The sequence below is a fragment of the Cibotium barometz genome, chromosome 32 (genome assembly GCF_041138505.1).
Source record: "Cibotium barometz isolate CiBa-2024 chromosome 32, ASM4113850v1, whole genome shotgun sequence".
Lineage (NCBI taxonomy): Eukaryota > Viridiplantae > Streptophyta > Polypodiopsida > Cyatheales > Cibotiaceae > Cibotium > Cibotium barometz.
In genome coordinates, this window is record NC_141077.1 from 34,721,274 (window position 1) to 34,733,678 (window position 12,405).

The 12,405-nt window shown below is 48.5% G+C and overlaps 1 protein-coding gene across 1 annotated transcript in view; it reads right to left on the reverse strand.

The window, feature by feature from the left end:
* Positions 1–12,405, reverse strand: part of LOC147620131 (uncharacterized) — a 74,844-nt gene that overhangs the window by 15,708 nt on the left and 46,731 nt on the right. Inside the window, exons 13-14 of the mRNA XM_086772324.1 lie at positions 675–1,328; positions 36–559 (exon numbers count right to left, since the gene is read on the reverse strand). Coding sequence (XP_086628450.1) covers positions 36–559; positions 675–1,328 — 1,178 coding nt within the window. The remainder of the gene's footprint in view (positions 1–35; positions 560–674; positions 1,329–12,405) is intronic.

The window sequence follows — 12,405 nt, forward strand, 5'->3', positions numbered from 1 at the left end:
GTTCAAAGCTTTCCGGATTCATAAGACGTGCACACCTGAAAAACTCCTCACCACCAACTTCTTCAAAAGCTGACTGTTGGACTGAGCATTTCCCTATGAGGAGGACCAATAGAGCTGCCCTCACATCTGAAGCCCCACCCAGAGTTCGCCCCCTGCCTTGGCTACCAACGGCCACTCCTAATGCCATATCCTCAGTTGCTGCTCCAGCTAGTTGCAGCAAGGGCCAGTACAGAAGGTCAGTTGGCATGCTTGCAACCAAAATCCTGGGGGCTGCAGCTTGTCCTTTCAACAGCATTGCCGCCACAGAACTTGATCTTGGGACCTGGTTCCATTTGGTACTTGTAGTAAACTCTAAAAAGTCTTTTGTTTCATTCCTGATTTTCTTGTTGTCACTTTTTCCAGTATCCAAAAAATACGAAAAAGTTCTTCCACTCAAATTGTTATGGCTACCGAACCTGTTAAACACCATGTTATCCCTCATGAATGTGTTTGAAGGATTTCCTGGCGAAGATGAGGAAGGAAGTATGATGCAGAGCTGTGAAAACATCACGTCACACATCTGCAATACCATACATAACAAGGTCATCATTAGATCAGAAATGAGACATGTATGCTATTAGGGAACATAACGAAAAACAAAATCAAGCTTCAAGCTGTAAAAAAAAGGACGTCACCTGTAGAATATTGATGTGATTTGTGTCGTTTGCAGATACAAATTGCCACAATGCCCCATTCATTAGGTCAAGAATAGTGTTTTCCCACTTTTCTGCTGCCATGCTTTTTCCCTCGTCTTGCTTGGCTTCTCTTTCAGACAACTCCACCAAAGAACTGCTTATTGCTGTCTGCTGGCACTTGACAAGCAGCCGTTCAAGCACCAAAGTGAACCCCCTCCGTACAGAGGCATGCCTTGATCTCAAAAGCCCATAAAAAAGACGGACAGCTACACGGATGCATGAAGAATTTGTATCAATCATTTCATTGGACCCACTTGTTTCTTTGCTTCTTGATAAATTGAAGGGGTGTTGCTGTAATCCAATGTCAAGCATTCTGATACTATCATGGGTCAATTCACGGGACAATAAATCTACTAGCCAGGAATAGCCATGAGAGCGGCATGACAATTTCGAAGAATGCAGTAGTGCATACAAGGTAGCCCATGCTTGTGAAACAGTATTTGGATCTACTGAACGGTCCACATGGGGGTTACTGTGTATGCTAGAAAGCCCTTCACTGGCCATTGTGATGGATATTAGTTCTGTGAATTCCTCATCTGGATGAGTATTGTTAGCTACCAGAGCATCAAACATGGTTGTCATCTCTTCTAGTAGCTACACAACAGATGGCCAAAAAAATGTGATGAGAACTATCTTCTGAATAATGATATATAAATGACTTTGCCAGCAAAACAAGAGATTCCACCTTAGACAGCATATGAATATACCAAAAAAGAAAAAAAACAATAACTGCATACTTTAAGCTTATGAAACCATTAAGACGGAAATGTCAAAGTATGTTTATGGTGGGCACTTCTATTGAAGATGATAAGCTTGGCAGGCTGCTAGATTCCAAGAGGCTACCAGAAAGGGAGGGCTATAAGTAGTGTGTGAGATCAACTTTTAGTGTGGTCCTGCCATTGGCAACACAACATAAGGGAACCCATATACCCAATGAATGTCAAGACCCGGGAACCGCTCTCCAGTACAAGAACCTCAAGAGTCAAGGAGGAGATGTCGCATGCACACCTTAATCCGGCGCCACATAGACATGATCATTCCTTGCAGCCACCCACAAGGGATGCATTGTCACTGGCGTGGAAGCTATGTGTGTCTTCTTTCCGCCCCAAGAAATTGAATAGAAACCCTAATGCAAATCCCCAACAAAGACAGAGAGAGAGAGCGAGAGAGAGAGAGAGAGCTGTATTTTCAGTATATTATATAGTACATAAAGCTGTCCATAGGACTGTACAAGACTATGGCCTTGGCCTTCCAAAAGAGGAAATATGAAGACCTTCTCCTAACCGACTCTTGACCTGCCCTCAACTGAGGGTGAGATGATCTACAAAGACTCTATGCTTAGCCTTGTATAGGCTTTCCATGCAGTTAAAGCTACCTCCGAGTTAGACTATGCACGATGTATTTCACGTCAGTTGGTTAAAGCCATACGCAGGTCCTATTCCTTCAGAAGTTAAAGACGAGGCGGAACCAGATGTTATTGATGAAGCAAAAGTTATGGTTCCAGAACAGATCCTTCTGCACCGTTTCAAGCATGGCTCCGACCGAAGGCAAAGACAGTTGACAGTTCCTCACGAAGCTTTAAGACCGAGGGACCCACGAAGCGGTATGGCTTGACAAAGAGTTTTTCGAAGACTATCCGATGTTATTGACGGATTATTTGGAGGCTATGCAGCTTCCGTCAAGTTAAGCAGAAGGGGATGTCACGTGCATCCCGCACTTGGATGCCACGTAGACATTTCTGTACAGAAGGTGCAGGACCTGGGATGGGAAACTGGTCCCATGTGAGCCCAGTCCGGGTAGCCAGGGATCCATCCCAGTCGTCCGAGGTCAGGTGTGCATTGTCCTGCACACGAAACAGTGCCAGTCCGCACTGTGAGTCTCCCTCTGGAATGATGTCAGTGATTCTGTGTATCTGGTATGGTACTGGATGCCAGATCATTGTGTAGGTAGTTAGGGTTTGCTTTTAGGAAAAGGGGCCAGCCCAGAGGGCTACCCCAAGTCTTTGTGTGGGCATGGGGATAGTGTAAAACCACCCCCATGAGGGCCACGAGGGCCCTTGCTGAACCCACCAGCCATGGAGGGGCTGTAGGACAGCCCTAGCGGCAAGCCACGGGAAGCATACAGGCTGTACAGCCTATTTATGGCTGTAAGGGAAGTATGCGGCAGCCCATACAGGCTGCCCAAGCTCCAAACAGTATTCAAACAATGCCCAACCTCCTATACAGCAGGCGCCTAGTGCCCAGCCATCAAGGAAAAGATGCGCAGCTTTTATTTGATTTATTTCAGCATTTATTGCTGTTTATTCCAATCGTGGGAAGAAAGAGACAACCAACTGGGATAATAAGCTGGCCGACAGCCTTTTAGTGGTAGTATAAATAGTTGAGCCCACATCCCATTATGTTATCTCATAATTCACCAAGTGCTCAAGCAACCAAGGGCCAGGACAGCCAAGGGCTTGCTAACGCAAAGGGGTGAAGGATTGCAGGTCAAGGGCAGAGATTTCTCAGCCAAGAAAGGTCGAGTTTTCTATATTTTCTTTTCAGATTTACATCATTCTAATAAAGCAAATACACCATTCGTGGTGGGAGCCCTACAGAGGGTATTCGGGACCCAATATTGTGTCCTCTCCTCTCTCCCTCTCTCTCATCAAACACTTCTAATCAATAAAGCCACCTCTCTCTCTCTCTCTCTCTCTCTCTCTCTCTCTCTCTCTCATGGATTGAAGCAACTGCGCGAAGTAACTGCACGAAACGTCATGGTTCACCTACGCCAAACGTCACCTGGCCCTCGGGACTTTTCTGCTCACTGCTCGTGTACCCGATTTCAGTGTTCAGGTCTCTCTCTCTCTCTCTCTCTCTCTCTCTCTCTCTCTCTCTCTCTCTCTAGGTAGCGCTCTCTCAGACCTGGCAGACATATGCAGAGAGACTTTATGATGTGCCTGCACAGCCCCCTATACCACAGCCCACAGAGCCATGCTCCACAGTCTCCACCTTCTTCACCCCACCTATGGTTAGGAGGGCCATATGCCGACTCCAACATGGACGGGCGACAGATCATACAGGATTACAGGGAGAGCATCTCATCTATGCTGTTGATACATTGGCACCATTTCTTGCTCATCTCTTCAACAGAGCTCTGTCAGAGGGGTTTCCGGCTGAGTGGACGATGCACACTATTGTGCCGATCCATAAAGCGGGAGATGTACTAGACCCCAGGAACTACAAGACCATCATGATTGGCCATATATTGGCCAAACTATACGGGGCAGTTTTGGAGGCAGAGCTGAGCACGCATGCAGAGGTTGGGGGATTGAGAGCAGCAGGCCAGGCAGGCTTCCGTCGAGCCTTCTCGACCATCGACCACATTTTTACATTGAGGTGCCTGATTGATCAGGCCAAGGCACGGAGGCAACAGCTCTATTGTTGCTTTGTGGATTTCCGCAAGGCATTTGATATTGTGCCCAGAGAGCGCCTCTTTCGGCGACTACTACAGACACTAGGCATACCTTCAGACATGATGTGGGGCATATACAGGCTATATGAGCAGGTCTTTGGGAGAGTCCGATGCCCAGGAGGCTTGTCCGACACAGTTGCTAGCACCATTGGTGTGAAGCAGGGGTGCCCGCTCTCCCCCACGCTCTTTGGGCTCTATATTGATGAGGTGGTCGATTACATCACACAGGGAGGAGGCTCTGGGGTTGAGCTATCAGGTATTACTGTCCATGTTATGCTTTATGCTGATGACATCGTCTTGGTATCCGACACGCAGGTTGGGCTTCAAAGACACCTTGTGGCTCTTGATGACTTCTGTGCACAGCAGGGGCTCACAGTGAACCTTGGGAAAACCAAGGTTATGATCTTCCACACTTCACCCGCAGTCAGGAGCCACACTACTCTCACATTAGCAGAAGGGCGGGACGAGGTGGTGAGCTCTTATGTTTACCTTGGCATCACATTTACTAGCTCAGCTGGACGCTTCTCCATGGCTCAGGCAGTCCAAGACAGAGTGACCCGGGGGTATGCAGCTCTTGCTGGCCTTGAGCGTCAGTGTCATCAGGCACATTTTCAGGAACCCCGCACGAAGGGGTGGCTCTTTGATACATTAGTGACACCAGCCTTGATGTATGCAGCAGCGGTTTAGGCACCAGGGCTTGCAGCCTCCACATGGGTACAACTGGAGAGACCACAGATCTTGATGCTCTCGAGGATGATACGCAGCAAACCATCCGTCCCGCACGACATTGTTCGAGCTGAGTTTGCTGCACCACCTATGGCAGTGGAGGCATTGTTCCAGACGATCTCCTTTATATACAGGATGAGGGAGATGCCCATGGAGAGATTATCCCGCCGAGCTTTTGAGGCATCCAGACAGCTGGCCGAGGCTGGACACACTGGATCTTGGTATGCACAGATGCTACAGTGGTTCTCACATCATGGTATAGACATTGAGCGGTTGCCACCTTTTCAGTATGATCAGTCTGCTCCACGGGGTTACCTCTCTCTCAATGAGAGGAACAGAGTGATGAGACAAGACAGGACATATGGCAGCACTACATACAGGAGACATGGACAGCACCAGAGAGCCCACTACCACCGAAGATGCTGTACTACAGAGACCACTTTATGAACATCTCAGGGGATGGGTTTATACATCGACCGCGGTACATGGATGTATACATGCCACACAGCTCTCGCGTTGCTATTGGACAGCTACGAGTCTCATCACATCAGCTAGAGATAGAGGCTGGGAGAGCGGCACGGGTTCCTAGAGCTGAGCGGATATGCAGATTGTGCCGCGAGGAGGTGGAGACTGAGGATCACTTTGTATGTAGATGTAGAGCCCACCAGGGGGTCAGAGATAGATATGCAGGATTGTTTGAGGAGCACTCTTCACTACATCAGTTGATGGAGGCCTCGGACCAGCGACAGCTTGGCAGACTACTACTAGAGCTTCATAGTTCTCGAGAGAGACTCCTCTAGACACCCGCTCCCACTAGGGGTGGGAGACAGTCCCAGCTCGCAGATTTCTTCTAGAGAGCTATGTCAGTGCCAGCTGATGTACCACGTGGGGTGACCGCACAGAGAGCAAAGGAATTGAGAGCCAGGAGGAGACCTAGACAGACTGGACATAGAGCACCCCGACTCCGTCACCGAGAGATAGCAGCTATCCGAATGAGACACCAGATGGAGACACAGGAGAGGCTAGCTCGCTTTCATTCAGACTCACGGTACATGTTCATGCCATTCACAGCCTCAGCATCGGCGATGTATGATATCTTATATCCCTCTTATGGCACTGGATGGAGTTAGACATAGATCTGCATAGCATGCTTGTACTACCCCTTCAGCATATAGAGATGCATCTTGCCTTAGCACTCCATCCACATCCCCACCCCCCTTATATTGTTTGTATATGGGCTCCACCGATCCATGATGATTCATGGTTGTATCCAGACACATGTACACTTTTTCTTTTGTTTCTTTTCTTCTGATGACCGGAAGAACACAGTTGTATTATTTTTTGTCTCATAGGCCGACTTTGGCCTCTCGTAGACGTTAATATATCTTTCTCTTTCTCTTTCTCTTTCTCTCTCTAGGTAGCACCCTCCTCAACCGGCTGTGCTGCTTCACCTATATACCCTACAGAACCGCCTTAAGCCCTGCAACGCAACCTTCAGCCCTACAGTACCACCTTCGGCCCTGCAACACCACCTACAGTGCCGCCTTCAATCCTGTGCAACCCTTGCTCTGTCCAGCAGCGCCGTCCCCCATGATATCATCATATAGTGGTATATAGGGCGACTCTCGTGATGGTGCAAACTTGGAGTGGGCTGGGGGAAAGTAGCATACCGCCACATATAGCTCGCGAAGCCCCTCTCTGCATATTCAGACCCACATGTACCTCGCATTTGCATCTCTATGTACCACATGTATTTTGTCACGAAGCTCCTCCCTGTAAAGTATTGCCACTCCTCTAGATCCTCTGGTACCTCCCACTGTGTGTGGCTGAGGGCGGAAAACTGATTCCCATCGATAACCCGGACGTCAGGAAGCCTCTTGTTTGTGCACTGATGGGTCTCCGTATACATAGCAATATCACTGTGTTTGAAAGTATCCTCAAAGTATCCTGCATCTGTTCTAAGGGCTCCGTTGCAATTCCACACCGTGAATCGCAAGGTCTCATAGGCCGCGCACCGTCAAGCGGGCCTCCTCTCCGTAATTATGACTCGGCCATCTCTGTATACCACCCATTTTCCCTCTTTCCTTGCCTCAAGCACACGCGGCATGTGTTCCTTCCAGTGTGCTATCTGTGCCGGTGTAAGGTCCTCATCCAAATAAATCTTTTCCCCCTTAAGGGCCATCCTTTTGGAGAGGAAGGCCTTCTTCTTCTCCAAGTCACCAAACCTGATGATCAATATCTTCACCCTGGTTTCATCTCTGCCTACTCGCCATGCTCCGGTAATGGGTACATCAGTGGCTCCAATTTTTGTTGCAAGAGCTTTTGCATCCTCTTGGGGATTTCCCTTATCTTCCCACCCAACTACACGTACATGTAAGGCACATGCCCATCTCTTGGCTTCCTCTTCCAATGTAGCGCATTCATCACCTCTACTTTATTGACTGGTGTATCCTTCTGTTTTTTTACTACTTCAATCCATGGGTTGACTTCCTCAATTTGTTTCTTTGTGGCACTGGCAATTTCAGCCCATGAATGCATTTCCTTCTCACCTGCAGCCACTTTTGCCTTACATGATTCCAAAGTGTTTTGCATTACTGTGATGTCTTTTGCGCGGTCAGCCATACATGTCTTCAAAGTGCCTTCGTACGATGCAACTGTTGTGCCAATCTCTCGGAGCATGTCATCCTTCCATTTGTGCATCTCTTTTTTCATTTCCATGTGCATCAAGGCTTGGGCTAATTCCATCTCAACCCATACTTGGGCTTGCATTTCTCCCTTCAATTGGACATATGTCTCTTCCTTCAGCGTTTCATATATCACTTTCCTTTATCTGCTCGGTCCATTCCTTTCCAAGCTCTGGTCGCATGGTGTTCATCTTTGTCCTTATGTGAAGCTATAGCTCCTCATAAAGGGCCTCATCTTGTCGGGCCATCTTCATAATCCTTCATGAGCCAGGGGACACGATTCCTTCCGTCAGTCTTTGGCGGTAGGCATTTGGTGCCTTCGTGGGGGTGTGAAAGGTTGTCTCACCATCCTATTCCCCTCTAGGGGTTGAGACATGTTTTCCCCTGCTAGTTGCTGCCTTGGGGGCCTGGCAGAACTGAGAACTGGCGATGCTGTGTTGTTGCAGTAGCAGGCAGAAAGTCTGCACAGGACAGCAACAGTGAAGAGGCGCAGCCAAGCAGTAGGTAAGCAGACGGCGCAGTTGCTGGACAGAGGCGACACAGTAAAAAAGTGAGGTTTGCCAACATGGGAGACATATTACTATTGGGAGACTTTAATGCACGTACATGCACAGAGCAGACAGAGTTGTATGATACTCAAGAGGCTATGTACCGGGAGATCACGGCAAAGGATGTAGGGTTGCAGAGATCAGCACAGGATGAGGGAGAGATTACAGATTATGGCAGGCATTTTCTCACACTCGAGAGTGCACATGGGTTGGTCATATACAATGGCTTATCGAGATGGCAAGGATCAGATGCTCTCACACACTGGAACTCTAAAGGGGGAGTGAGCACAGTGGACTACTTGATGGGATCTCCTTCATTGATACCTTATGTGCGGGTTTCATGATTTCCAGTAGACCCATTGGCATAGGAGCCGATCATGCATATCTGAGTTTCACACTAGTAGGTAGATCCCCGAGAGATGGGCCAGCCACTCATCTACCTAGGTACCCGAGATATTAGTTTACACGTGAGACAGTTGGATCGAGATGCAGTATCTGATGGCTTGCTCGCTTTAGACCCGCATAGCCCTCTGGAGACGAGATCACGAGAGGATTGGCAGGTGTACTACATGCATCCGCCTCATATGCGTTTCCCTGCACTATCATCCCTTCCACCCACCCCCGCAATACTGCCCCACAGAACAGTTGGTATGATGATGAGTGTCGTGAGACACGAGCACAGCTACGGCGTGGGATTGCCATTGGGTCTCACACGCATAGACATGCTAGGATGATCTTTCGGCGCCTTGTGCGGAGGAAGAAACGAGCCTATCTGGCTAAGCTAGAGGAGGAGATCTACCAACTCTTCTTGGGGAAGGACAGCAAGAGGGCATGGAAGATGTTTCAGAAGAGACAGCCTGGTACTCCGATTACTGCACCTAAGGCATGGCATACTTATGCTAGAGAGCTATATGATGCACCAGGACAGCCCCCCACCCCCCCTCCACTGGGAGCTAGACCGGCTAGCAGCACCTTTTTTACTATGCGGATGGTGCTAGATGCGACAGACAAGTTACAGAATGTAAAGGCACAAGATCATGATAGGCTAGTTGGAGAGCACTTCTCATATGCACGAGACACTTTGGCTCCGCTAGGGTTTCCCGACAAGCTAGACAGAGCATATCATTGTACCACTCGTTAAGAGTGGGGACCCCATGGTACCACGCAACTACAGGACGATCATGATTGGTCATTACTTGGCCAAATTATATGGCTCTATATTGGAGTCGGAGCTGAGCCAATGGGCAGAGAGACATGGTCATCGAGCACACGGACAAGCTGGCTTCAGGAGAGGATTTACTACCTTGGATCACATACTGACACTTCAGGCACTTATTGAAGAGAGCAGGGCACAAAAGAGAAGGATATACTGCTGCTTTGTGGACTTTCGCAAAGCCTTCGATACCGTACCACGTGCCAGGCTTATGCACAGATTGCACGACATTGAGGTACCCAAGGATATGCAGTGGGGGATATATGCTTTGTATGAGTCTGTGACAAGCAGAGTCCGAGGCTCGAGCTCCACGCAGACCATCTGATAGGGTGACCAGCACGATAGGGGTGAAGCAGGGATGCCCGCTATCGCCCACCCTCTTTGGACTGTACATTGCTGCGGTCTCTGATTATGTAGACAGATTGGGAGGCCCAGGGGCATGCCTCGCAAGGGTGTTGATACCCATCTTGCTATATGCTGATGATATTGTTCTAATCTCAGACCCTCCGGAGGGATTACAAAGACACCTGGATGCATTACAGGCTTTCTGTGCAAATAGAGATCTGACAGTGAACCTTAAGAAAACCAAGGTTATGGTGTTTAACACCACACAAACATGGTGACGAGATCAGAGCCTCAGTTCACTTTCCGAGGGGAGCCGATAGAGTACGTCAGGTCATTTGTCTACTCAGGGGTTACTTTCACAGGACCGCGTTTCTCCCTGAAGGAGGCAGCAATAGCTAGACTAGCTCGAGGGCATGTAGCCTTGGGGGTACTTGAGAGGCAGTGTGCACACATACAGTTTCAGGAGCCATGCACCAAATTGTGGCTATTTGATACACTTGTCACACCGACCCTCTTGTACGGAGCTCTAATTTGGGGACCCAGTATACATCACAGATCTTAGAGAGGGACAGATGAGGGATGGAGGCAAATGGAGATACCACTACTTATGATAATTGCCCGCATGATTCGGAGCAAATCATCAGTAGTACCACATGAGATTGTTTGGGCTGAGCTGGGTGCCCCACCAATAGTAACCGAGGCCCTGTTCCAAGCAGTTACCTTTTTACAGCGGCTACCTTTTTACAGCGGCTATCAGAGCTCCCTCAACAGAGGTACTCCCAATTGGCATTGACCTCAACTATACAATTGGCAGAGGATGGAGATACTCATTGTTGGTACGCTTAGATGAGATCATGGTTTGACCTACATGGTTTGCGGATAGAGGCACTACCACCCTTTCAGTGCAGTCTAGATTGTCCATTTTTGGATCTCACCCGCTCAGAGCAAAACCGCGTGATCAGGATGGATATCATCATAGTGTACACAGAGAGGACATGGACTAGCCCCCTTGAGCCCTTGGGCACGAAAATGGCTCATTACAAGAGCCATTTTCTACACCTCTCACCCGATGATTTTATCACCCGCCCGGCGTACATGGATGTACGCCTATCACATGAGATACGTTGTGCCATTGCACAAATCCGGACCTCATCACACCAATTGCGGATTGAGACAGGGCGATATGTGCATCAGATCTTGGATGACCGCATTTGTCAGCTATGCTACCAATAGGTAGAGAAAGAGGAACACTACATTTGCCAATGTACAGTCTATTATGAGATCCGAGGGAGATATCACTGCCTCTTCCGAGAGGGTTTTGGGCCGTTACGCAGGGTCATAGAGTTTGAGGATCAGAGATGCTTGGGATTGTTTCTACTTGAGCTCAGGAGACACAGAGAGACCCTCTTGGCAGACGGGAGGCCAAGCCATGATGTACCTAGACAGAGGACCCTAACAGATTTCTTCAACACCAGCACCGGCAACCCAGCCCACACACCTCCTGATACCTCCTCCATTGGGCCATCAGGGCACCGACCACACTCCCAGGGAGTCACCCACTGATAGAGCAGTTATCTTATGTCGTGCTCGTCGGCCACGCCCACCAGGATCCCGACCACGGCATCCTCACCATCGCCAGATCAGAGCCATTATTGCTCGGCATTAAAGGCACCTACCTCGCTTCTACGACCTTTCCATTCTAGACAGCCCCATGGCAGAGATACTTGATCTAAGGAGAGGGCAACACTCCAACTGATCAACATACATGGATCTACCTGATATACATTCTAGACAGCCCCATGGCAGAGATACTTGATCTAAGGAGAGGGCAACACTCCAACTGATCAGCATACATGGATCTACCTGATATACATTTTTCAGTATTTTCTAGTATTTTCTACTCAGTATCATCTCGGAGTCTTACAGTTCTGTTCTTATAACTGTAGGACAATCAGTTTATTAAACTCATTTAGTTGTTCTCTTTGATGAGACACCAACTTCAGATGTACTCTCAGTTTTGGTCTCATAGGCCACTATGGCCTCTTAGAGACGTTAATATATCATTTCATTTCTCTCTCTATTTTCTCTACATCTTCATTCAGTTTTGTGCGTTAATTCCGTGCGAAAAGTGTGCTGATTTCTGAGCATTGAAGTTACCGATCCTCCCCGAAGCTTCCGTAGTTACATAACAAGTCCAAGGGACTTAATGGAGTGGAGATTATGAATGCAACCATCGAGGAAGAGAAGATGAGGCAGGCAAGAAGACTCAATGCGAGAGTGACCAGCATGGCAGAAAAGGAGGGCACCACACCCGAAGAGGACGGGAAACAGTTTTGGAAACCATATGATGGGATTACCATCATAGTATCCTTGTTGAAGCACATTGACTTCTTCCAAGAAGAGGGTCATCCTTCGAGGTTTGGAGGGCAGCCCCATCTATTAACATGAGGACCTCACACAGGCCTAGGTGGAACACCGAAAACAGCTCATGCCAAGGGTACGTGCACCCCGAGCGGAAGGGAAGAAAGCAATTTACAGAGATGGCCATGTCGTCATTGATGGCAAGGTGATCGCATAGAGGTGGGCGGCCTATGAGACATGGATACAGCTTGCAGTCTGGAACTACAATGGAGCAATATGGTCGGACCCAGGCCGGATGAATGATGTGATCAAGAACAGGGACATTATTTTCTTTACAGAGA